The sequence below is a fragment of the Mytilus galloprovincialis genome, chromosome 2 (genome assembly GCF_965363235.1).
Source record: "Mytilus galloprovincialis chromosome 2, xbMytGall1.hap1.1, whole genome shotgun sequence".
Classification (NCBI taxonomy): Eukaryota; Metazoa; Mollusca; class Bivalvia; order Mytilida; family Mytilidae; genus Mytilus; species Mytilus galloprovincialis.
Window position 1 is genome coordinate 72,414,363 of NC_134839.1, and position 26,949 is coordinate 72,441,311.

Genomic DNA, 26,949 nt, shown 5'->3' on the forward strand with positions numbered 1-26,949 from the left:
AATTGCATTGTATTTTCCCAAACATGCATGAACTATTTGCCACTGGACGTTAAACAAGCCAACAATTAAAAAACTGTTTACTGAATCAAATTTTTGAAGTACTCTATTTCTGCATGAATGCAGCGATAACACCACCATTGACTAATATGATGGAGTTAAAAAATCAATAATTCGAACGAATCTCGCGTGAAATTTTTCATGTAATTTTCATGTGAACTTTACAAAAATATAAAGGTATTTTTTCATAATTTTAATGAAATTTTAGAATAGATATTATTTGAATAATTTTCTTTTAAAAATTTACGTGAGTTTACCCAGAGACATATATACACATATATATGTATATATGTCTCTGGTTTACCGTGTACAAAATTTCGGTGAGTAATGCATGAACTGTTATCATAAGATTCAAGTGGCACCAGCCAGTGCACTCAAGTTTCAAGTCAAGTTACTATTGATGTGAAAATCAGACGGGATTAATGTTTATTCATGTGAGTGAAAGACGAAATACAATTATATCAGTAGAATTTTATATTGCATTACCAGGAAATTTACGAAACCTAACAGGGGAATTAAAAATAAAATAAACACAATCAGATCCCAACCGATATTTTGTTTTTAATATCTCTGAGTAGGAATAACGTTAAATTCTTTATACTATAACGTCACGCGTTTTCGGTAAAATTCTAAGCGTATCGATCAACTTAGCCGCCATTTATCTCAAAAAACAAGGATGGTGACATATGAGTTTCTGTACGTGTATGGATTCAGTATGCAATCCTGGATACATGTTATGTTAGTTTTTTGTTTTTCTCCGTATATATAAGAACATAGCCATGATGATTCGGGAAAATCTAAAAAAATGAGCCGAAAAAAGGCATTTTCCCTATATACCTATGTAAATTTGTCACCGAAAATTGGCGTTTTTCTATGAAAATTTCAAAGAAAACAAAAACGGTGACCTAATTTTTTTATTACATATTCCGATGTAACCCGATTGGCTTATAGCTTAAAGCCAATGATATGTTCGTACTAACTAAGATCCAATTTTAAAAAGTACTTCCTTTTAATATTATCCATTTACAGTTTTGTGGTACTAGGATATACCACAATATTTCCCTCCAAAAATAGAACTACACGTGGTGCTGAAGAAAGAAATTATGGCAACGACAGGACAACTTGGTATAATTTATAAATATATTTGAAAGTTGGACATAACACATACACATATTTCTTTCTTAAACAAACCTCTGTTCTCTCAGAATATTAGAAAGAAGGCGGATAAAACATAAAATTATTGTCATCTATAAAATTTATAATCTTTGTTGACTATAATTTGGGATTAATTTGTTTCCAAAATTAATAAAAATACTGTGAACCAAATCTCAACAACTAAATATGTGTGTAGTAAGTCATAGGAGCCACCAGTAGCACAGGTAAATTTGGGACATTGACCCTTCCCTCCCCCTTTTTTGTATATAAACTTAATAAAGCCATTAAAGATAAAAAAATTCTGAAAGACATATACAAATCAAAGTACTGAACATCTGATGACTGCAAGTTGTTGTGGATGGTCTAAAGCACATGTCACAGAAAAAGATCACATCTCTATACCTGAAACTAAGGTTATAAATTAATATACAATGATATATTTTTGTCTGAGACAAGTTCATGCGTAAATGACAGGGCTTTCCCTTGAAATTGTCTTAATTGAAGAGGTAGGCTACTTTACAATTATAGGTGGGTATACCATGGGTTCGGCAAAGCCGGACACCCATCAAGCTGTAAGCTTGGTGCTTTACGGCAGGGGGTCTGGCATAAATAGAGCAAAATCCTGCATTCTCACAATCTCCTGTCATCCAATTTCATCTTTCAATGAATGAAATTAAAGGAAAAATCTCAAAGATTTTTTTTTATTATTTTCTTTACCTTATGCTTAAAATTCATTTTCTTTAAAAGGATTTTTATTTATATAATAATCAGATTTGTAAGAAATCTTGATCGATTTATTTAACATAACTACGTGCATTTGTAAACAAATGACCCTCCTTTTTTCTCCAAAGACTCTTACGCGTATTAAAATCATATAACTATTTCTCAAGCATTGACAGAAAATCGATATATATCCTCTGATTTTCTTTTTTTTGTAAACTGTTCAATAAGTCGGATACATAAATCATTTGGAAATGTTATTTATTTGTGGTAGAGTCGACAATATTCTACTTTCGTTTTTGACCTTGATTCTCTGAACACCACGTGGGCTTTGAAAAATGAACTTCAAAAGATGCTGTTTTCCAGATTCTGAACAACATGATCTAGAACCACATGACAACACTTTCTTTTAATGACTGATATTATTTCATAACATAAAATTGTCATCCTATCTGATTGTCTTCACGTTCTAAAAGCCAAAACCAACGAGTTAATGACCATTGGAACGTCTCTATTGTTATCGTTCAATGACCACCGGAACGTCTCTCTTGTTATCTTTGAAAAGAAAGGAAGCATTCGGACTTTAAATAGGCAACCAATCAGTGACCTTAATTCATGTGAACTATATTTAGCCCAAGGTAAACACTGACTTTTCATCCTTGTTTATTGTGACCGCCATTTTGCAACAATACGTCTCTCAGCTACCCGTAAACATTTGAAAAAGATATTTTTTTTTTTTTAATTTATATTTTTGTCAGTGAAGTAGCCGGCACTTGAAACCACCATAAACGGCGGAAATCCCCCGTCTACTGACTAAAATGGAAAGCCCGGGGATGATGAATAAATGACCGGAAATTCAACCGCACCGTAATAACTATTATTTTGTAGTGACACAAATCAGTATACCTGGGACTATTATACTAATATAATAATAATAGTCCCATGGTATACACTGGTTTGTTGTTATATATTATATTAATATAACAGTTACATGTTTATGTATATATAATTTTCATCCATATGTACTGTGAAAGTACTTTTATTCGTCGGGTACCAATTTCGTGGTTTTCGTGGATAACTTTATCCAGGAATGTAAGTGTCCAACGAAATAAAAAAACCATCGTCCAAATCAAGACATTGAAAGATCCTTATCGGTTGGTTTGACTATGATCTAGAGAAAACATTGAATAACGCCAAATCTGAGAATACTTTAATAGCAGTCACAGAACTACAACCATGACAAACGCATGCATGCTTATACCCATTTATTTTTTAATAATCCAAACTGTACAACTTTTGATCTTTTAATTCTCATAAAAAATATTTTTGATCGATGAAAGTCAGATTTCCGGTTTTGATACGGTAGTATGATAAAGTGTTCATTTTATATCCTCATAGTTCTCGTACATATGGGAAATAATAATTTCATGCTGGGCTTGATTTTGATAAGAATTATTTGACAATCCAAGATACGTTTATAGCTTTTGTTTATGTTACTGTTTTCTTTAGGTGACATGTTTATGGCCTAGTTAGCACCTTTGATGGTCTTCAATCTGTTGATCACTTTATCATGGGTTAATTAGTGTTATCACTACGATTTACACGGGTCAATGTTTACTTTGCAATTTCCTTCAATCCAGACTATTAAGTATTTGTCTGTTTGTTACCGCTGTTTCTAAGGGCATTAATTTTTCATTTTTTTTTTTTTTTTTTTAGAAAACTAAAATCCACAAATTTAAAAACCACGAACATGTAAGTATTGCTCAAACCATGAAAATTGATACCCATGAATTAAAGTACTTTCACAGTATATCATTCTATTCTACTATTCTAATAATAGTGCAGTGCAAGTGCATGGTCAATACTCTTCTGTAAAAAGATTGGATATGATAAGCCGTTCATATTTTCCCACAAAAACAATAACAGAGTTACTGGTCCTTGCCAGGAGTGTCCCAAACGTTCTTGAGATATTCTTCCGCAAGCTTTAACACAAGTTTTTGGTACATCTGTATAGATATTATCAATGATTCTTTACTTTTATATATATATATATCTAATGACAAAACATTTTCATACAGTGATCTGGAAGGATTTTTTCTCTATTGGCCCAGGGGCCATATTAAAAAATAATGGGCCATATTGTCAAATGAATCGGCCATTTGAATTGACTACAGTGGAAAAAATAAAAATTTTATATCTCTGCAAAAAGATGGTGGTACTTACCTTCATAATTCTAAATAATATCATGGATATTGTGCCTGTGATTTTGTTATTTCAATTTCAAAAAATGTAAAATAACTTCTTCCAAACCAGACAATATTTAAGACAACCTTTATTTACAATGTTTCTACTGGTACTATTGTCTTGTTCATGTTCATGTTTTTTTAACATTAAATTTGGGTCTTCGTTGATACCATACTTATTCCCGACGTTCCATATTAGAGGATGTTTCTGGCATTTCCTCTGCACTTCTTGTATTATTATTACTTCATCACAATGACAACAATAACAGTAGAGAGTATACATATCATTAATTGATAAAACAAAACAACAATTCGCTGAGGCCATAAAAAAGAATAGGTTTGTTTGAATCGTATAATATAATCAAAATGAGGATGTTAATTTGATGTGTGCTTCTTCGTTACATTTGTTGTTTTTATAGTGATTAATATGATAACACAATGTTGACTGCTGTACCCCCATTTTTGACATTTTTAACTATTGTGTCTTGTTTGTTTTGTTCAAGCATCGGTGACAATATAATGAAATGTGATACGACTGTCATACAAGTGAGAGGTTTAGCTAGCTATAACCTCAGGTTCAATCCACCATTTTCTACATTTGAAAATGCCTGTACCAAGTCAGGAATATGACAGTTCTTGTCCATTCGTTTTTTATGCGTTTTGTTAATTGATTTTGCCATGTGATTATGGACTTTCCAAATTGATTTTCCTCTGAGTTCAGTATTTTTGTGATTTTACTTTTTGCCCGAACCCTACCTACCCAGAAAAAAGCTGCCTACTCAAATTCTTTTATTGTCCTGATTGAAGGAGTTTTTTTTTTAATCAGATAGGCATGAAGACTAATAAAAATCTGATATGTAAATTTCTTTAAAAAAAAAAAAAGAAAGGAAAATGCCTACATGTACCTACCTACCCACTGTCTCAACCTTGGGTAGGGTTTGGGCAAACCAAAATATTTTTTAATTGTGGCCTGAAGGCATGCTTTAAAAAATGTCAAAACAAGCCAAAGACCACAAAGTGGCAAGGACAGTTAGTCGCCTTTTATGGAGACCAAAAACTATATTCATAAAAAGGCTTTGGGGTTTTTCAATCGAAATAATAGCAAGCTGAACTAACTTAAAAGATAATAATAAGAGACAAATCTCGTCTGCACTAGCCAAATTTCACAAATTTAAAGAACTTTGTAAAAAATCATATCATGAATGACGGTTAATGACGTTGTTTGGGTAATCCGTTACATCCCATGGTTCTATTATTTCCATAGGAAAACACCCGAGACGTCCCAAAAATATATAAGTGCTCCTATCATTGGAGGAACATAACACAATTGTGTACACACACATGGCGATACGGAACACGATCGGAAATCCATTTGACGATATCTAAACGCATCGAAACGAAGTGAAAAATATCGTGCGCCACATGGGAGCTTAAATAAGTCACTCTATGCGTCATTTCTGGTCGATATTATACGCTATAGGCGCAGGGCGCACGTCCTTCCCGATCACTGTTCATATTATAAATTTGTGTTTTAAAAAAAATATTTATAGGAGTATCCATTTTAGTTTTACTTGCCCAGGGACAAGTGCTCACAACAAATATTTCCACACCCCTGATAAGGTGTGTATAAGTATTTCAATTGTTCTGAAATTGTACCACAATGTTTAATACGATAAGTAGAAGGTTGGGATATATTTTAAGGATTATAGGGCAAACAGTCTAGGAAGAAAGGGCAAAAAAGGGACCAAAAACAAGCATATTTGTAGTTTCAAGACAATAAATTGGAGTTATCTTTCTTTGTCCAGAATGGTTGTTGAATCACCTAAAACCAATACTTTATGAAATCTTCTTTGAAAATTGGAGTTATCTTTCTTTGTCCAGAATAGTAGTTGAATCAGCTTAAGTCAGTGCTATATACAATATACAATGCAATATTCACTTTACTACCAACTGATAAATTAAAGCAATTTTTACCATTCAGTGATTATAAGCACTTTGATTACCATTCTAGGGTTATGCCACTTTACAAGTGGAAACATTGGAAGAATTTTTTACTTTCTGTTCTCTTAACTTAAGTTTGTCTTAACTTAATTTAATGAAATGTGTATATAATGCTTATCACCTCTAAACTCAGTTTAAGTTCAATTTTTGGCAGCTTCACTTTTACAGTTCTAAAGTTATGTCCCTTTATAACGCTATATGCTAGCTGGGGCATCGTCTGTGTCCCTTTGGACACATTCCCCATGTATTTGTTTAGAAGTTACTATTAATTAATATTAGTTTTAATTATATAAGGTTCCACTAAAGTCAAAATATAGGACACTAAAATGAATAAAGTCCTAACCTTTGATAACATATTTCATTTAAACATACTTTACATATACATACTGTGAAAATTGTAAATAAACTTGAAATTTTTATGTTGTGGCCAAAATGGTTTTGGGGGTGAACAATTAATTTTCCAAAAAATCTGTAGGCCTGCGAGAGGACTTAATTTGTTTAAAATTGGTATAGACAATACTGTTACATGTAATGCAGTACAAGCTAGTGTTTATTTTTCTAATAAATATGTTTCAATGACATTTTTGTCCAATTTCTGTATTGTACCTTTGATATTCGTTCACTTAGGCCACAATTAAAAATATTTCAGTTTGCCCAAACCCGACCCATGATGACTTGGTGTGGGTAGGTAGGTAGGCAAATTCTTTTTTTTTTCTTCAGAATTTGCATGAAAATATTAAAAGATCTTAAAACAGTACATCTGTTTTTTTCGTCAAACCTTTGTCGAGTCAACCAAAAGCCATGAATTTAAAACCTCTATACATAAATTAGTCTACTTTATGATTTGTATCCTGAGATGTTTAGGCCAAAAAAAAATATATGTCTGTTTCCTGTTTCCCGACCAACCCTGACTCAAAGCCCCCGACCCTAGATCTTTTTATTCAATTCCGGAAAATATTCGTTTCCAGTTCGATCCAGATCCGTATTTTACTATACCCAAACAATCAAAATGGCTGCTCCCAGCACAAATGTGCTACAATTAATGTTTAAAAAATGTCGGCACTGGGAGGATTATTCAATTAAAGCTTCTTTAAAGAGATTAAATGATTTTAGGGTACAGGACCCTAACCAAACATGACATTTAACCATCTGCAAATCTGACAGGGAGTGCAAAAATAATAAAAAAAAAAAAAAAAAAAAAAAAAAAATCCCGACCTACCGACCCTGATTTTTTTGCCTTGGCATCAGGAAACAGACATATATTTTTTTTTGGCCTTATAACCCTGACAATTGCTACATGTGTAAAAGGGCTGGTGGATTTATGAAGTGATTTTCAACAGTTACATCAACACGATGTTTGTGTAAAAAAAATATCAGCTGACTATGTATTGATTTAATTTGTTTGCAGTTTTTAAACCCTATATCTATTAAAATAGATTAAATGTCCTAAAATATTTTAAATGAATTATTATCTACCATCCATAGTTTCTGTCTTTTTTTTTGTTTTGAAAATTTATATTTTACATTATCACACAGGTAAACTAATTTGGCTATAAATAGATCAAAGCATGTTCTGTAGAATCTCCAAACTAAAAACATATTTGTTATAATTTTATTTCTTTAAATAATCAAGTTTAAATTTTTGAAAATAATCATTATTGATAAAGTATAATTGCATAAAGTTAACGTTTTCTGAAGACTATTTTATTTTTAGGTCATCAGGTTCCAGAGGCTTCCTCACAAATTTGTATAAAAATCCCACCATAACATGTGTTTACTTTTGCACATGTGAAAAAAATATTTCTGACAAAAGCCAGATTTCTCTTGTCAAAGGGGATTTATATTTATATTGCAATAAATTATTCAGAAGGAGTTACATTCAGTTAAGATTATATTCTGATTCTGTGAGCAATTATAGTTAAATTCTCCCAAACAGCAACGTACTGATCTTGTCAACTGAGACTTGTAAATTTGAACTATTTGAATAAAAAGGCATCTAATTCACATGATAAAGGAAGATTATAATTAAAGACAACAATTTATCAAGAAATAATTCCTTTTTATTCAGTAAAAACAAAATCTTCTTGCAAGATTGTAAATTCGCAACTTCCGGATCCATTTCCTGTCGGAATAACATTGAAAATATTCGATTGCACATGGTTTTGAACAAATCTACCTGAATATTCTTATCAGATATTCGTTTACACGATGAAATTAACATTGAGCATATAGGTAAGGGTTTGGTAGTACAGACAACTACAGCGTAAAAAAAACTGTGCCACTTCACATGTTTCACTTCTTTACGTTCGTTAAGTCAGAAGATAAAAACAGAGAACATCAAATATCGATTAACTGCATCTCTTATGCGCTTTCTTTTAATCTTATTCATAGTTACTTTCAAACGCAAAGACGACAAACTTTAAGTTTTATACGATGACGGAGCGGACACGAAAAAAATCTGCAAAAAAAAAAAATTCTTCTAAAAAACGTCAAAAAAAGAATTTGAGTCGACGGGTTTATTTTGGGTCGGTCGCGTTTGGGCAAACATACAATCTTTTTATTTTGGCCCTAGATACATGAATTTAACTGAAACATGTAAATCAATACATTTTCTTAAAAAATAACATTAGCTTGTACTGTATTGTATGTTACAGTATTCATTCTAACCTATTTTTAACGAATGTAGTCATCTCTCAAGCCTCCAGGTTTTTTGGAAAATTAAGTGTTCACTCTCAAAACCAGTTTGGCCACAACATAAAAATTTCAAGTTTATTTACAATTTTTACAATGTGTACATGGTGTATATGTTAAGTATGCTTAAATGAACATATGTTCCCATAGTTTAGGACTTTATTCATTATAGGTTGAATATTACAGGCAAAGTTTAGATGTTTATGAAGTGTCCTATATTTTGACTTTAGTGGAACCTTAACCATGACTGTATGACATTATATATTTTAATATTTTATGATGTATTTAAATGAGTAGTTATTGTTGCAACTATTTAATCACAATCCAAATTCAGAGCTGTATCCATCTTGAATGTTGTGTCCATACTTGCCCCAACTGTTCAGGGTTGGACCTCTGTGGTCATATAAAGCTGCGCCCTGCGGAGCATCTGGTTTTAACCTCTCAATGTCTTTGGTTTTTGTATATCATGTATATTTAGGTTTCTTTCTCAATTTAATGTATGACCCCTTCTTTATCTAAAATAAACATCTAGCTTGCATTCTTCTGTTGTAAAATACAGGTGGTAGGAGTGACCATATAATAAGATTAATGATAATCTACATGTCATGCATGTAGAATTCAGTAAACCTTTACTGAATGCATTTAGAATTGTGGAATACAAATTTAAAATTAAATTAAAGCAAGGAAATGGGAAAAGTGTCACAGATACAACACAACAAAAAAATCGGAAATATATGCTGCAATGTAAACTGATGTAATTTAATGTATAATGAAATTGATATTGTAGCTTTGTTGAGTGTGTCAGATAAAACAGGCTTGGTAGATTTTGCCAAGAAGCTAACTTCCCTTGGATTAGAACTGATTGCCTCTGGTGGAACTTCTAATGCTATAAGAGATGCTGGAATTCCAGTCAAGTAAGTAGTATACTGTGTCAAGACTCTCTTGCAGAGATTGCTGACATGTAGCGATGCTCCAGGATGATTCTAGTATGCCATAAGACCAGCTTACATGTAGCTCATTACTCAAGTGTCATAAAAAACAAAAATGTGTGATCTCGTATTAGCTGCATCAAATATCAAAATTAAAACATGTTTAAATATTTTTTTTGTCTCCACCAACATTTTGATTGATCCGTGAATATGGTATCCACTAACTTTTTTCTCTTTTTGATTAGCTGCCAAGTACATTCCTCAGTCTAGTCTTTCCCCGTTACAGTTAAAATGTGCAATGTTTCTGTGAAGTGCTAAGGATCTGAAATGAAATATAAAGGAGTTGATTTCACAAAATCACCTCCCAAAAACCTCTTTGTTTTATGGTTATAAAATGTAACTTGAAATATCTGATATGTATTTATATGTCTAATGTAAAACTAAGGAGATGTGGTATGATTGTCAATAGTAAGGTGCAAAACATTTTACACCCCTGTCATAGCATTGGGTATTAAGTTTTATCCTGATCCATCTGTATGTCCCAAAATTGGTTTCCTCCATAATGATGTCTTTTGACGCTACCCCCTTTACTCCATAATGACGCCTTTTGATGCCTGTGTAGAGCCTCAGAGGAAACGTCTTACCTACGAAAAATCTGTATTAGACTTAATCAAATTTATATTTGATATAAAAAGGATATTCATGAGTATATCTGACATGTCTGACTGGAATTTCATTGATGAAATATTTGTTTTTTCGCAATGCATAAATACTTTAATCCTGATAAATTTTTTTATTGAAAAAATCCTATGCGAATCAAGTATGTAAAAAAAATCTATGGAGGAAAGGGTTATTTTAAGTTTGCCACGCCAAAATGATATGAAACTTATACACAATGCTTATTACCACAAAAACAGTTCTTTATCAAATTTTAGTGTCATCACTTTTACCGTCCTAGAGTTATGCCCCTTAATAAATGAAAAGAATGCTGAATTCTGTTTCCATTTTCTAAGTTTGACACATTCTCCATTTATTTAATGTTAATTTTCATCATTCAAATTTTCCAGGGATGTATCAGAAATTACAGGAGCTCCAGAAATGTTGGGTGGACGTGTCAAAACTCTTCATCCAGCTGTACATGCTGGTAAGTAGATACACAGACTGCTAAGGTCTTCAGAATTCAATAATCAGGTTTGACTATATGTGTCATATTCTTATGAAATTGTTTTAACATGTATTTACCAACAATTTTTAATTCACTGAGATGAAATAAAGACTTTCGTCTGCTAGCAGAAAAGTAGAATTGCAAAGCTAGGTAATGACAGTAGATTTGAACTTTTTTTTCTAAATGACTAAACTCTTTGAATTTTTGTTCATTGTCATTTCCTATTCTTGCAGGAATATTGTCAAGAATAACGGATTCTGATCAAGAGGATATGAAAAAACAGAATTATAAAATGATCAGGTAATTAATGGCCTCTATCACCACTATCAAATATTTTGATTGAAGGCTATAAACATGATAAAGATAACCTTATATTTTAAACTTGTGGTCTGAGACAGTCACTTAGTTCACCTAAACCACCCCTGGCCTGGTTGTAGCGTGCATATAGACAAAAAAATGTTTCTACTCTATAAATATGATATGATGCAAAAGAATAAATGTGTGAGACAGCAACATCTTATGTCTGTAATTCAGGTTTCTATATATTTTTGTGATTCTAAAACTGACAACAATCTAAGATTGATTTATGAACAAATTCCTGATCAGCAGTAGAATATGTTGGTTATGGCTAATGGTCATTCTATCATTATTTGGACTAAAAAAAATAAAGAAAACATTTTGAATCAAAAATGAATTGTATTTGAATGAAAACAAATCAAGTTATCTACTATCATGAAAGTATCATATGGCTTTATTATCTTTTTTTTAGGATAGTGGTCAATAATTTATATCCCTTTGTGAAAACTGTAGCTGATCCAAGTGTACTTGTAGAAAAAGCTGTGGAACAAATTGATATTGGTAGGTATCTATTATCATATTCATTTATTAGTAGTGATCATAAATGATTACCAAGGAGTGATTTGATACTAATATGAAAAGATAATGAATTGTCATTTCTAGGTCAGAGAAACCTACACTATTGGTCTTAAGCATGATTTGATACTAATTTGAAAAGATAATGAATTGTCATAAATTCTAGGTCAGGCCAAAAAAAATATATGTCTGTTTCCTGTTTCCCGACCGACCCTGACTCAAAGCCCCCGACCCTAGATCTTTTAATTCAATTCCGGAAAAAAAATCGTTTCAGGTCCGGAAAAATTTGATTCCGGTCCGATCCAGATCCGTATTTTACTATACCCAAACAATCAAAATGGCTGCTCCCAGCACAAATGTGATACAATTATGGTTTAAAAAATGTCAATTAAAGCTTCTTTGAGATTAAATGATTTTAGGGTACAGGACCCTAACCAAACATGACATTTAACCATCTGCAAATCTGAAAGGGATTCTCCTCCGAGAAACCTACACTATTGTTCTTAAGCACAGAGTTCACATACTTTTTTTACCCATCGTTCATGGTACCGACAAGGCAAGAATTTTTGTCAGTCCTACAAAATTTTAGCCAGTCCTACAACATCTGTCAATTTTTTCCTGAAATAAGATTAATAACATATTTTATCGAAAAATTGCTTTATTATATTAAGTTTTATTCTTCACAGCCACAAGCAAATTAATAATGAAGGACCAATTCTGGTCTTCTGATTGTTCTAATTTAAAATTATCTTCACTATCTGTTTCATCATTTGAATCACTTTCTCGGTTGTAACAGTATGTTTTGGCGAAGGGTTCAATCGCTAATTGTTTGCCAGGGATTGCTCTATGAACAAATTCAGTAGGCCATGCGTAGATTGCCGCTTTGGTTTGTTTATACATTGGTCATCAGGACCGGTATTACATGTATTAGCCTGCAAAATACTGGTCTGAGTCTCATTTTGACCGACAGGACTGTTGATTTTTGAGAAACTCTGTAAGCACAATGAATATATATGCATTTAATTTTCATATTATAGACTTGAAAAATGGCACCAATTTTTGAATGACATGTCTGGTTATCACTTTCATACAAAGAGTGTTAATAATTTTTGGCATTTTATTAAATTCTATCAGATTAAAAACGATTTTTGGACTCATGTTTGCGAAAAAATTGAAATTTTGATTTTGTTGCACTTCTCTCATAGCCTTCTGAATAGAATGACTATTTTGTCCGCAACTTGACATATGTCAAACACGTTATTCCAATGTTTATTAATTTCAACAGAGATCAGCTCAGAGGTCAACTTTTGAACCTTTCATTAAGAATGTTTTTGAGGTGCTCCATGCATGTGCAGCATGAATAAACCATGTCTTTGTGTTTGTTTTTAAGTAATTAAATATTTCACTTGAAGGTGGTGTAACACTATTGAGAGCAGCTGCTAAGAACCATGCAAGAGTGACTGTAGTTTGTGATCCAGAAGATTACAATAGGTAAGATTATTGTGCCTAGCTCTAAACTCATACTTGTATGCTCCTGCTACAGCCAAGGGGGTTAGTATTATCCTTGTCTGTACATACCATCCAAAATAAGTTTCCATCCTCTTTAACTTAAGGGAGTTCGCTTCTCAGTTTCAAAATAATTAACTTTTCAAAACACTAGTTTATATTGATAGGGGATAAATAAAGGAATCCAAGAGCAAAAAATATATATAGGTCACCATGCTCGTTTTTCGAGATATTAGCCATTGAAATTTTGGCGGGAAACTATTCTCTCTTGACTTTTCATAGCTTTATCATTGACAAGTTTAAGTTCTAAAAAAACTATTAAAAATAAAAAATTATACATATAAAAGATTTACAAAAAGAAAAATTGCGGTCACTGGGCAATTTTTTTTTAAGGCATTCATATATATAACACCAGAGGATTCCAAAAATCTGACAAAAAATCCAAAACATGACAAGCCAGCTTCATTAAGTTTGTGTCAACAATTGTTTTGAAATTTAAATACCATGCAGCTGCTTATTACCACAAGACACAGATCAAGTTCAAAGTTGGGTGGTGTTACTTTTACTGTTTCTGATTCATGTCCCTTTACAATCTTATATGCAAGCTAGGCATCATCTATGTCCCATGGACACATTCTAGAATTATTTATAAAAATATTTCTGTAAAAAAAATTGTTATGGTTTATTAATATTCAACTGTGGTCCATTCCATCAAAACTTACATGGTTCACAGGAAAGGCACTTTGAAAATGGGGTTACCATCTATGGAGAAAATTTCAGAATTTTGCTTTACACTCATCAAAAATTGAAAACCTAAATTTCCTTCTTTATGTTTGATGTATGTATTTTTTGGAACAGACCTGAACCTGTGAAACCATAAATAATCGTACCATATGTTGGAAGAGATACTACAGTTTTAAATGATTATAAATTCATTGTTAATTTCATTCTTTTAAAGGGTAATTGATGAAATGAAGAGTTCAAGTGAGAAGGACACATCTTTGGAGTTGAGGAGAAAGTTGGCTGTGAAGGTATATATCATGTAGATTGATGGGATCTGGTCAATTTTTAGCAAAGTATGCTTCATGTTTGTTTTTTCGTATGAAAATTAACGAACCTTGTTAATTTGAAAATTGGTGATATACAAACAAATTGGGGAGTTGCAGTATAATCTATAGCAGCATACATAGGATGATTCCTATACAGTTAATTTGATTAATTTAAAACCAGGCTATAGAGCTGTTGCTTTTAGAATTAAAAATTAAATCTTCGAAAGTTCAGATACCTGTATATAACTGATGCCATTCTGGTCTACATTATATAAATAAACTCATCATAGATACCAGAATTGAAATTTTGTATTTGCGGCAGATGTGTGTTTTGTCTTCTAAAGACTAATCAATAATGCTCGAATCAAAATGATCAATAAAAAAGGCCAAATAAAGAGCATTTGGGACCAAACATTCCTGAAAGTTTGAATTATGCCTTAATTGGTCATGTTAATTGTAGTATATATTTAATTCATAAGGCCTTCAACCACACAGCAGAGTACGATAGAGCTATATCAGATTACTTCAGAAGACAGTACAGTGCAGGTGACTCTCAGCTTACATTAAGATATGGTATGAACCCTCACCAGAAACCTGCTCAGTTGTTCACTAGTATGGCACAGCTACCTCTGAAAGGTAAGTAAACCTTAACCCTCTCCCTTTCACACCGGTACAGCTTACCGGAACGGCTTACCGGTGAAATCAATTTCAAGATTTTTTTGGGTCATTTAGACTTGTTCCATAGCCATTTGCTGACGTACAAATGTGGTTAAGGGCTCAAATTAATCCTCAGATCACCAGCAATGCGATTTAATGTGCATCAAACCTCTATCATTATTAGTTAATAAACAACTCACCCCTTACTGATGTGTAATTTTTCTGTAAAAACCATTTATTTTTCTTCGAATTTTGAGGAATATTCTCAAAAAGAAGTGCAAAGAAAACTGCTCTTTTAAGAGGAATTATGACTTTTTTCAATAACTGTGCCGTGAGTTTTTGAAGAATAGTATTAAACTAATAGTTCTAACTTGTACACTAGTTGCAAATGTAATTTTTAGTGTAGCAGCGCAATCACAAACTTGAAATGCGCTAAAAATCCGTAGCCATTACTTACAGATATTATGAGAAAAGAGACAAAAACCGCTAAAATTTTCTGAATTTTTTTTGCAAAGTTGAAATAGATGTAACAAAACATGGTTTCGTAAGTGTTGCGGTATGATAAAGTTGAAAACACTTTTGTTTGAATAAAGGAACATGTATATTTCAATGAAAAAAATGACAGTTTAAAGAGTGGATTCCTCCTAGATTTGCGTAAAAATCATGAATTTGGCAACAAAAAATTATCATCTGAACACATAATTCCAAAAAGAAAACAAACTGGGTGAGAATCTTTATAATTTTTTTTTTTGTAAATTTCTTCCGTAGTAGTAGACTGAAGTACTTAAATTTCAATAAATTCACTACAATGCCAGTGGCGCAGGGGTACGCTGATCTATCCCAAGGCGCAAAGATTGAGAGTTCGAATCTCACTGCCGGAGTTGGAAAAATAATTTCCTATATTAAATGTAATTTAACTTAACTTTACTTTCAATTTTAAAAAGAAAACCTACGAATTTTTTTTAAAAGAATGTGTGTGCAAAATTGTCCCCCCCCTTTTTTTTTACCCCCTTTGCTCCATCGGGGTCGGTCAAGGGTGTCCCAGATCAAGCTAGCATTGGTAATTCAATGAATTTTACCTTGTAAAAACAAAGTTTAGGTTGCTGATTGATAGAAAACGAATTAGACAAATAACTAGGGTTCAAGTTTGAAATCGGACAAAAAGAGCGTCTAAAATCAGTTATTTGAATGTTACGGACATCGGTATTTCAAGGCCTATAGCACGTTCTGCGTCTATTTATACCACTATGATAACTTATATGGCTTCAACAGACTCGAGGCATTGTGTTTCCACCAAAACCTGACCCTATTAGCTCACCAATATGTCTCTGCACGACTTTTTGCCCAAGGATTTCGTATTTTTTCACTTTTTCTCCAATAGTCACGTGACTTTTGGAAATATACCATGTGACCAAAAAATGACGAATTATCTTCAAACTTAATTTTTTGAAATATTTTACCAATTATCTTTCATTTGAGCCCAACATGGCATGTCTATGACCATTGATGCGAATGCTGTATTCATTTAAACTTCGATAATGTATTTTCAATAAGTAAAGGTCTAAAATGCCTGAAAGGGAAAGGGTTAAATTATCACAGTAGTAGGGCCGAGTACACAGTTATCGTCCCTTGATTTTCGTTGTCCACGAATATAGTCCCTAGTGTGGACAGTATGTTACTTGCCAATCTTTTTTATACCCCTTCCAAATTTATTTCTTCATGTTTTATGCCTCAAATAGCAAGTAGGGGGATAAAATTACACTGTGAAAAATTTGATTCATGAATTTTAAAGTTAAGTTGGGATTTTTTTATTTCCATTTATTGTCTAAAAGAAATGCACTACGAAATAACTGTGTACTTGGACCAGTATTCTATCTGTTAAACCATTTCTATTTGAGTAAAATGTGGTCTTTTATAATTGTGTTCAATTAATAATCAGCTTTTAGGCCAATTAAAATTAATTGATAGATTTTCATCCCCGCCCGCCCCGATTTTTTTTATTTTTGAAAAAATTACGATTTCCGGATTTTGTTCATTTCCGTTACCGGTAACCGTCGATATTTCGTTTCGTGTAAAATTTTCTGTTTTAAATTTCGGTTTTCTTATTGCTTAGAGTATTCTTACTGGATGATTAAGTCGATATATTCTGCTGATCTATGATGACAACATCATTTACCGAGAATAAATTAAAAGATTGATTATGAGAAGGGCGTGAAATATTCGCTGTGTCCAAGAACGCAAATCGCCGTACACTATGTCACAAATGACAAATGTTTGCGAGTAAAACACCTTGGATTTATTTTATTTATACAATGACTTTGTGTCAAGAAATTTGGACTGTGAAGGAAACCCAAAAGCGTCAGATTCGTGAAACACATTTGACTGGAATAAAGAAATTGACACAAGCATGAACTTTTTAGATTAATGACCGTATATTGAGTTCAGAAAATCGACAAACATACGCATTTTTAATTTATTAATTTACAGCAAGCTCTTTAATAGAAATAAATTTATCCATGCCTTTCGTTTTTTTGTAAAAAAAAAAAAAAAAGACCAGCAAACATCCTCTGTCCCAATACCCACGATAGAGTCATTAAACAACTATGTTCTACATTGTAATTATATTTGCATCTTGCATATTAAGGACCAACCCTATTATTTCAACACTGTTTGAGTTTTCATTTTATTCTGTACTTATCGTACTCGTGTTGCATACCAATGGATTTGCTTCATTTTATTCGGACAACAAAACATAGCTTAGAAAGCAAAATATATTTCATGTAGGTAGTCCAACTGAAGAGAGCATTTCCTCACATTTCTGCTGTTTACTATAAAATAGGTTTCTAAAGCGGCAATTACATGTAGAACAGTGGTGGCCAATCAGAGATATATACTTGAATACGAATTAGAAAAAGCGGCACCAGCATATGGAGTAAATGTGTGTCAATATTGATACGTTACTCTAGAGCTAGCTCAAAGTACATGTACACTGATTTTGTTGAACGAGGAATACTGCTTTCTCAAAAGTTGCTAAGACAGGGCTATGAATCATCAAATTAAGGTCATCACTCAAGTGTATGGTTGCCATCATGAGCTGATTGGCCATTATGACAAAAGTGTGTCAGAAATTATATCTCAGTGATATTCTTCCTCAGTCATAACAACCTTCCATCATTACCGAACAGAACAAACAAATAACATGACAGGTGCCGTATACGGTACAGGAAATGCGTACCTTTCCGGAGCACCTGATTTCATTCCTGGTTTTTAGTGGAGTTTGTGTTGTTTCCTACTTATTATTTGTAACTGTTGGTGCAAATGTCTTTTGGTTTTATGAGTCTTTGGTTACTCCTTGGTTGTGATTGTTATTGTCTTATACACGATACCTAATGATGTATTTACATGATATAATCTTATTATTACACTTGCATATATGATCGAATAACAGGTGAAAAGAAGGTTTCATATGAAATAAAATTTAAAAAATAAAATCCTCCCACCCGCCCCATTTTTTTCAAAAATTTGGATGAAAATCTACTAATTTATTTTAGTTGGCCTTATAGATTTTGATATAAATTAAGCCAGTGTCAGGTCAAGTGCTTAAAAGTTGATTCACCTCCCGAAGTTTCAATTTACTTGCAGCACTTTGAATTCACAATTGTGGCCATCTTTTACTGTATTAAACATGATCTTTTTTACCTATATATTACCTGTATATCTTAGTGTTGTCAACGGTTAACCGGTTAACCGTTTGAACGACCGAATACCGAATACTAAAAACACTAACCAGTTAACCAGACTTTTTTCCAATTTTGATAAGATTTGATATCAATTTGTATTGTAATCATTTAAAATAGTTATGTTTTCTTTAAAAAGTGTCGTCGTGGTAGTTAATTAAAGTGATCAATTATCCAGTATATTGATTGCTATTGTTAACCCAAAAATCTAAAATTAATTACGACTTTCTCTCAGCTCGGGGCAAGATCTTAAGGAAACATAATTAGTATACATGTTTTTTAATAATAACTTCAAATATGTAATACGATTAAATTTTAATATTTACTTATTGATCTAATATTGTGTAGACATACATCTGAATGTGCAATCTCCGTCGTGCAAGGCTTTGTTATGAAATGCTAACTTAAAAGTTGTGAAATGCAATCCTATGTGAATGTAATCAATGTATACTTGATAGTACGAGTAACAGGCTAAATCATTTCAATTTGAAACACTCCACATTATATTTGGAGACAACAAGAGAAAATGAAGGAATCATCGGTTTCAGACATATTAAGTTCTTCGAGGTCAAGAAGGTTTTTTTTTATTTTTTCAATCTGAAGTTAGTACAAACGCCATAGCTGAAACGGTGTATTTCATTATTAAAAGTCAAATTTCGTCAGACAAGCCTTATAATACCAAAGGACAAACTTCATTTCATCGTATTATAAAATCGTAAATGAATGACTTGGTTGGAAGGTTGTCACATTGACACTCATACCACATCTTCATATATCTATATGTAGGGTACTATAGATGAGGCTTTCAAACATCAACTTAAACTACCGGTTAACCGGTTAATCGGTCGAACGATTATCCGATTAACCGGTTAGGCAATAGTGTACGATTTGACAACACTAGTATATCTACTTAATGCCTAACCAATGCAAGTATTGTAGTATTATCCTTTTCCCAAACATGATCCCTAAAACAACATGTAAAAACAGACTTTTATTTATTATTTTGTAAATTTATGAAAGAGGACAAAGTCCAAATATTTTGTGTGATACTCTTTGGTTATCAAATAAATTGGGTAGGCATGCTTTATTTTATAAAAATATTTTATCACATGTTGATCATGTTTAATAATTCACACAAATCTTTCATGGTTTTAGTTGTAAATGGATCTCCGGGATTTGTTAACCTATGTGATGCCCTGAACGGTTGGCAGCTGGTGAAGGAATTACGAAAAGCCTGTAACAGACCTGCAGCTACATCCTTTAAACATGTCAGTCCAGCAGGTAAGGTTAACAGACTCATTTTTATTAAGATTGCACCGTTGGTTTTCCCGTTTGAATGGTTTTACACTAGTAAATTTTGGAGCTCTTTATAGCTTGCTGTTCGGTGTGAGCCAAGGCTCTGTGTTGAAGGATGTACCTTGATCTATAATTGTTTACTTTCATAAACTGTTACTTGGATGGAGAATTGTCTCATTGGCACTCATACCACATCTTCCTATATTTATGTAGCTACATAGTTTAAACAAGTCAGTTCAGCATGTGAGATTAATAGTGTATGTTTGTGAGATTGTTGAAATAACACTTCTGTTAATAAATTCAAACATTATTATTTGAGTCAATCTAGCTAACAGATGAATTTATGGTGTGTGTTCCAATTAGAAAAAGGACAAATTTTGTCTTAACCCAGTTGAATAAGGGCCCCTTTAATTTTTAGCTCGCCTTACCCAGAGGGTCAAGTGAACTTTTTCTCACCATTGGCATCCTTTGTCCTTAAGACTTTTGCAAAATTTCTTATCTTAAACTACTGAACCAAATGGAACCAAAATTAGTTTCTGTTCTTTAATTTTAGTTTGCCTCAACCAAATGTTATGAAATTTATACACAATGCTCAAATTACCACCAAACACTGTAAGACAGACTAAGTTGGAATTTGGGGAGGTGTCACTTTTACTTGATATGTATTTTCATAAATTGAAAAATTGCTGAATTTTTCCTCACTTGAATTTACCTTGCCTCAACTAAATGAAATGAATTTACACATAATGGCTATTATCACCAAACATGGATCAGGTTAAAAATTTGGGTAGTGTTACTTTCACTATTCTCCATTTACGTTCCTTTATAAATGGAAAAATTGCTGAATCTGCCATATATTTACTAGCCTTGGCATCTGCTTCCATTGGACACATTTTTCTTTTAATAGTGCTTTTTTTGTTATTATCTTGAAAACTATTGAAGAAAGATAGAAGCTATAAAAAGCAGAATATTGATCAGCATGATATGATCTACAAATATATCAAAATGGTTGATATCAATTTTACAGGTGCTGCAGTAGGTGGTCAGGGACTATCAGAGGCTGACAGGAAAGTCTGTATGGTAGAGGACATGGACAATTTATCTCCCCTGGCTGAGGCCTATGCAAGAGCCAGAGGTAAACAGATATTGCATGTTGTATTATATGGATTTATATACTGATATAATCTAACCACTAAATATCATGATACTTTTATTGACAATGTTAATGCACACGACATAATTTAGTATGGTATTACAGGAGTATTGAATTAATATTAAAAGAATTGCATAATGGAGACCATGGACTATCCATGGTCAATCTTTTATTAGCTTTGTATGGAATATTTATGTGCAATAGTTTTTCTATCTATATTTATTATAATATTTATTATATATAAAGGAAATTATAGGAATTTACAGAACTTGTTTTATTTGTAGAATGCATATAAGATCTAATTTTTTTTCTGATTGAAAAAAACAAATATAAAATTTCAGGTTCAAATTTCTACATGTTAGGCTAATCCCAATTGTGATGAAATTGTATAGATGTTGATACATATTTATGTTTTATAGGAGCAGATAGAATGTCATCATTTGGAGATTTTATAGCCTTGTCTGATACGTGTGATGTTCAAACAGCTAAAATAATATCCAGAGAGGTAACATTTTAAAGCAAATATTTTATGAAATAAGAAATTGATAATTTTATGTTTTCTGATTATTGGCAAAAGGATATTTTCTATGGACTACTTCTGTAGATCTGAATTTATTATATATCCATCAGACTCATGTTAATAAAAAAAGAAGTTTCAGAAGCTTTTTTGGCTCAGATGTCAGTATATATAATGCACAAGGCAGGCGTTAAGCCATTATTTTACCCCTAAAATTATGTTAAGTTTTATTCCAAAATGCATAGAATGATTTATTTGTGAAACTTTAGTAGTTTTGATGTAACTATAAAATCAGAAATTGACATATTTGACCAAATACAGTTTAAACTTGTGTTGAATCTTGGATAAGTCTTATTTATTTTTCATTTTAGGTAAAATTTCTGTTCAATTCATTTCTAACTGTTTTGAGTCAAACTGATTTGATTCTAGTGCTATTTTGGGGCTCATTCTAAATCAAATTTTTCAATACACATGATATAATAAATGCATACTGAAGGGACCATTGACCTCATGTTTTCTTGCCGAAGAAAGTCAACAGTGATGAAATGTGAGGGTTGCTTAAATTTAAAGCTATGAAACTTACTCCCAGCTAAAAGAAGTGTAACTTTTCCAGTAAAACTGAATTAAATAACATAATATTACATTGAAGGTATCAGATGGGATAATTGCTCCAGGATATCTGCCAGAAGCTCTAGATATCCTAAAGAAAAAGAAAGGAGGAAACTATTGTGTTCTACAGGTAAAGTTTTCACCAGAGAGTCTTCTATTACATGTATTAGTTCTTATTTAGACAAGGTTATTAACCTTAATTAATCTTTAAAATAAAATTATAGATTATATTATTTCTACCTGCTAATACTTTTATTTGTGAATTTTTAGACACTAGAAATACCAGTTAATCAAATGAAGGAGAACAAAAAGAAGTTAATTAGTAAAAATTTTGACCTGTTGAAAATTATCTGTCAGAATTTTATCCAACGAAAAAGGCATGAAATAAAATAGTCCCTTGGTAATAAAATATGTGCTTCAGGCCTAAAATTAATTGGTTTCAAATTTCTTGATTTTTAAAAGATTTATGCCCAGTCTACAACAGGGAGAGATTCGTGCGCCACAACTTTTTTCTACAATGCTACGTTTGCGCCACCTGTTTTAAAATTACATGGTATTATTTGCGCCAAAAATAAAACATACGATTGCGCCAATTAGAAGAAAAATGACTTCTCTCCACCTTTATTCGGACTTGGAACCGGCAGTTTACATGACAAATGTTTCCATTTCTGAAACATACTTTCTTCTTACTACTGCTGCATGGGTACTTCCTAATTGATTGTATGTAGTAGCTTGTAACTTCACTTTATTGTCCAAAAAGACAAACATTGAAGGATGAAATGCATAAAACAATTCATAATAATTCCCCGTGAAATGCTTCTGCCCTATTACTAGTACGTCTTGCGGTAGATAGAGTTTCAGCCCATACGGATGGTGGGAGCAAAGCACTGTGTCATCAACGTATGTGGCTAAAATATAATCAGTAAAAGCTTATATGTTCTTCTCTTTTGGCATATCTTGTATTAAATATATTCAGCAAAGCAATAAGTTTTCTTCTCTTTCGGTACATGGACTGCATGTCTACTGCATTTCAAGTCATTTCTCTTCAAATTCTCATCTTCATGGTGAAATATCTCCGACCATATGATACTTTTTAAGCATAAAATAAGAATAAATGTTAATCGTTAATATTTATGATAGATATGTGTACAGGTAAATTGGCGCAAATGGGTTCCGAATATTGGTACAAATGATATATTTGGAAAACAAAATTTGGCGCAAATGATACCCCTGAAAAACAGTAATTGGGGCAAAAGGACTGCTGCCCTACAACAACAGCATTATCTTTCTTCATCTGTGCATTTTTCCTGTATCAGATAAAAGTTATTGTTGTAGGTGGTTAACTCTTTTAATTAATAAAATTGTCACATCAACCTGCAACCTGCAAATTTTCAGATGAATCAGACAACCAGTTGTTGGGTTGCTGCCCCTGAATTGGTGATTTTAAGGATATTTTGCCGTTATTGGTTATTATCTTGAATATTATTATAGATAGAGATAATGTAATCGGCAATAATGTTCAGCAAAGTAAGATCTACAAATAAGTCAACAGTTGACCCCTTAAGGAGTTATTGCCCTTTATAGTCATTTTTTACCAATTTTTCATAGATTTTTGCTATCTTCTTCAAAAATCTTCTCCTCTGAAACTACTAGGCCAATTTGAATCAAACTTAGCCACAATCATTATTAGGCTATTTAGTTTAAAAAATGTGTGCAGTGACCCGGCCAACCAACCAAGATGGCCGCCATGGCTGAAAATAGAACATAGGGGTAAAATGTAGATTTTGGCTTATTACTCTGAAACCAAAGCATTTAGAGTAAATCTGACGAGGTTTAATTGCTTATTAAGTCAATATCTATCTGCCCTGACATTTTTAGATGAATTGGAAAACCCGTTGTTGGGTTGCTGCCCCCAATTGGTAATTTTTGAAGAAATTTTGCCATTTTTGGTTATTATCTTGAATATTATTATAGATAGAGATAAACTGTAAACAGCAATAATGTTAAGCAAAGTAAAATCTACAAATAAGTCAACATGACCAAAATGGTCAGTTGACCCCTTAAGGAGTTATTGCCCTTTATAGTCAATTTTTAACAATTTTGATTAATTTAGTAAATTTTTGTAAATTTTTACAAAATATTTTCCTCTGTAAAGAAAGGGCCAAGTTTATTAAAGATTATTAGAGAAAATTGTAAGTAGCAAGAATGTTCGGTAAAGTAAGATCTACGAACACATAACCATCACCAAAACACAATTTTGTCATGAATACATCTGTGTAATTTGTTTAATATGCACATATACCAAGGTGAGCAACACAAGCTTTTAAGAGCCTCTAGTTTTTACACCCACCATGCATTAATTTTAATTACCTACTACCCCCACCATGCATAAAATTGAAGAAAAAAAATATTGAGAATGCATAGAAAGAAATAATTCCCTTATTTTCTACTTCATTTCTATTAAAAAATCATGGTAAATTCTATTATAAAAAAGAACAAGTAATAAAAAAAAATTGGGCAGGGATTCCCCTAGTGAAACTGGTTTTTAAACTATCAACCTTCTATTTAGGCCTTTTAAGAGTGAGCAAAGGAAGAAACAATGCAAAGAGGTTGGGGTGAAGCTCTCCTTATCCTTAAAGAATTTCATCTCTCTGCAAGAGATCGATCATTTAAAACAATTGAAAAAAAAAAAATAAAAGAATACATACCTGGAAGTTATTTTCAATATATATATATATATTCAAATTATTTCTGGTGCCCTACTGGCCTAGACCTTTTCATTGCTCATCCCCCTTTTTACCCGAGAAAGTATTCTTCAGAACTCTAGTTCAAACCTATGAACCTTTATCTTTTACCTATGATAACATCAGTTTGGCCAGCATCTTCCACTGTCCACTTCGCAACGTGGCAGAAGTGAAAATTTACCAAGTCCCAGGGAGATAACTTGAGGACAATTGCACTTTCAGTAAACAGAAAATCGCCGAAATGATGAGTCTGGAACGGAAATATCGCAACAATAGTTTCTATTTTTTAGCTCACCTGGCCCTTTGGGCCAAGTGAGCTTTTCTCAGCACTTGGCGTCCTTCGTTAACTTTTACAAAAATCTTCTCTTCTGAAACTACTGGGCTAAATTTAACCAAACTTGGCCACAACCATCATTGGGGTATCTAGTTTAAAAAATATGTCCGGTGACCTGGCCAACCAACCAAGATGGCCGCCATGGCTAAAAATAGAACATAGGGGTAAAATGTAGATTTTGGCTTACAACTCTGAAACCAAACCATTTAGAGCAAATCTGACATGGGGTTTAATTTTTTATCAAATCTAGATCTATCCGTCCTGGTTGTTGGGTTACTGCCCCTGAATTTGTAATTTTAAGGACATTTTGCTGTTTTTTGTTATTATCTTATTATTATAGATAGATTTAACTGTAAACATTAATAATGTTCAGCAAAGTAAGATCTAAAAATACGTCAACACGACCAAAATGGTTTTTTTTTTGTAATTTATTTTTATTTCATCTGAAAATACACCAAGTATTGTGATACATAATTATATAGTTAATTCATAATACATGTATTGATATTAAATTTTTCAATACACATCCTTTATCACTCTGAATTAGAATACCTGAATATGCTGATAAGGTTAATGATGGCACCAGCCTTCTCCTCTAGCCACATGCATCACTATCTATACAATGATGTTGAATATGAGAGTTACCAGGAGAGGCCACCAGAGATCATTAACAGATAACATGTTGCCAGTTGGACAGAATCACATGATAAATGTCAACCTAGGTCAAGGGGAGATAATTCAAATACAATCAAACAAAAACTAGTATAACACTATATATATAACATTATCAATAAACATAGATAGTACTTTTAAGATGCACACAACTCACTGTCTAGTTGTGATGTGCATCAACATATTATTAATTCTACATGAACTATTATAAAGCCTTAAGTAAGTACAAAATAGAAAGATCTCTCCTCACATGTGAACTAAGTTTTTAATTAATTTCCATTTACTATCAAATTTCTCTCCTGCTTTAGGGGATCTGTAAAAGGAGGTAGATATTTTTTCTATTCGGTAGGAATTTTTAATCATAGCTATGACACCTGTAAGAGTCGGTAATGAATTATTAAAGCGACATGTATAAATGTAATATTTAACCAGAATAGTGAGTAAGTTTAGGGAAACATCCCAAGACTCTGACCCAAGAACAATATTTTCCACATTAAATATTAAAGTTAAATTATTTTCAACTAGAAAAAGTGCTGCAATTTCTAACCACAAATTTCTAACTAGGGTACATTCCCAGAAAAGGTGACTTATAGTTTCTTTAGTTTCATTACAGAAACTACATAAGTTAGTTTCTTTTAACCCATATTTCTGCAATAATGCATTTGTAGCGAGAGTTCTATGTAAAATCTTAATCTGGATCATACTAAATTTGTTGTTTTTAGTACTAGTTCAACAAAAGGGTAAACTATAAATGAAATCCCAATTTTCTATATGAGTGCCTAGTTCCTTACACATTTTGTCTTCTTGTTTTGTAGGATGTTTTGTATACATTGACAAGAAT

At 32.3% G+C, this 26,949-nt stretch overlaps 1 protein-coding gene across 2 annotated transcripts in view; it reads left to right on the forward strand.

The window, feature by feature from the left end:
- The first annotated feature begins 1,093 nt into the window (after positions 1–1,093).
- Positions 1,094–26,949, forward strand: part of LOC143064325 (bifunctional purine biosynthesis protein ATIC-like) — a 52,310-nt gene continuing 26,454 nt past the window's right edge. Inside the window, exons 1-12 of one of the 2 annotated variants that reach the window (XM_076237080.1) lie at positions 1,094–1,182; positions 9,655–9,781; positions 10,864–10,940; positions 11,195–11,261; positions 11,731–11,819; positions 13,247–13,325; positions 14,299–14,371; positions 14,869–15,025; positions 19,939–20,064; positions 21,107–21,214; positions 21,652–21,737; positions 22,399–22,488. In XM_076237080.1, coding sequence (XP_076093195.1) covers positions 1,161–1,182; positions 9,655–9,781; positions 10,864–10,940; positions 11,195–11,261; positions 11,731–11,819; positions 13,247–13,325; positions 14,299–14,371; positions 14,869–15,025; positions 19,939–20,064; positions 21,107–21,214; positions 21,652–21,737; positions 22,399–22,488 — 1,101 coding nt within the window. In that variant the 5' untranslated portion in view covers positions 1,094–1,160. Of the gene's footprint in view, positions 1,183–9,614; positions 9,782–10,863; positions 10,941–11,194; positions 11,262–11,730; positions 11,820–13,246; positions 13,326–14,298; positions 14,372–14,868; positions 15,026–19,938; positions 20,065–21,106; positions 21,215–21,651; positions 21,738–22,398; positions 22,489–26,949 lie in introns of those variants that run through there. The other variant, XM_076237079.1, reaches the window with a different exon arrangement.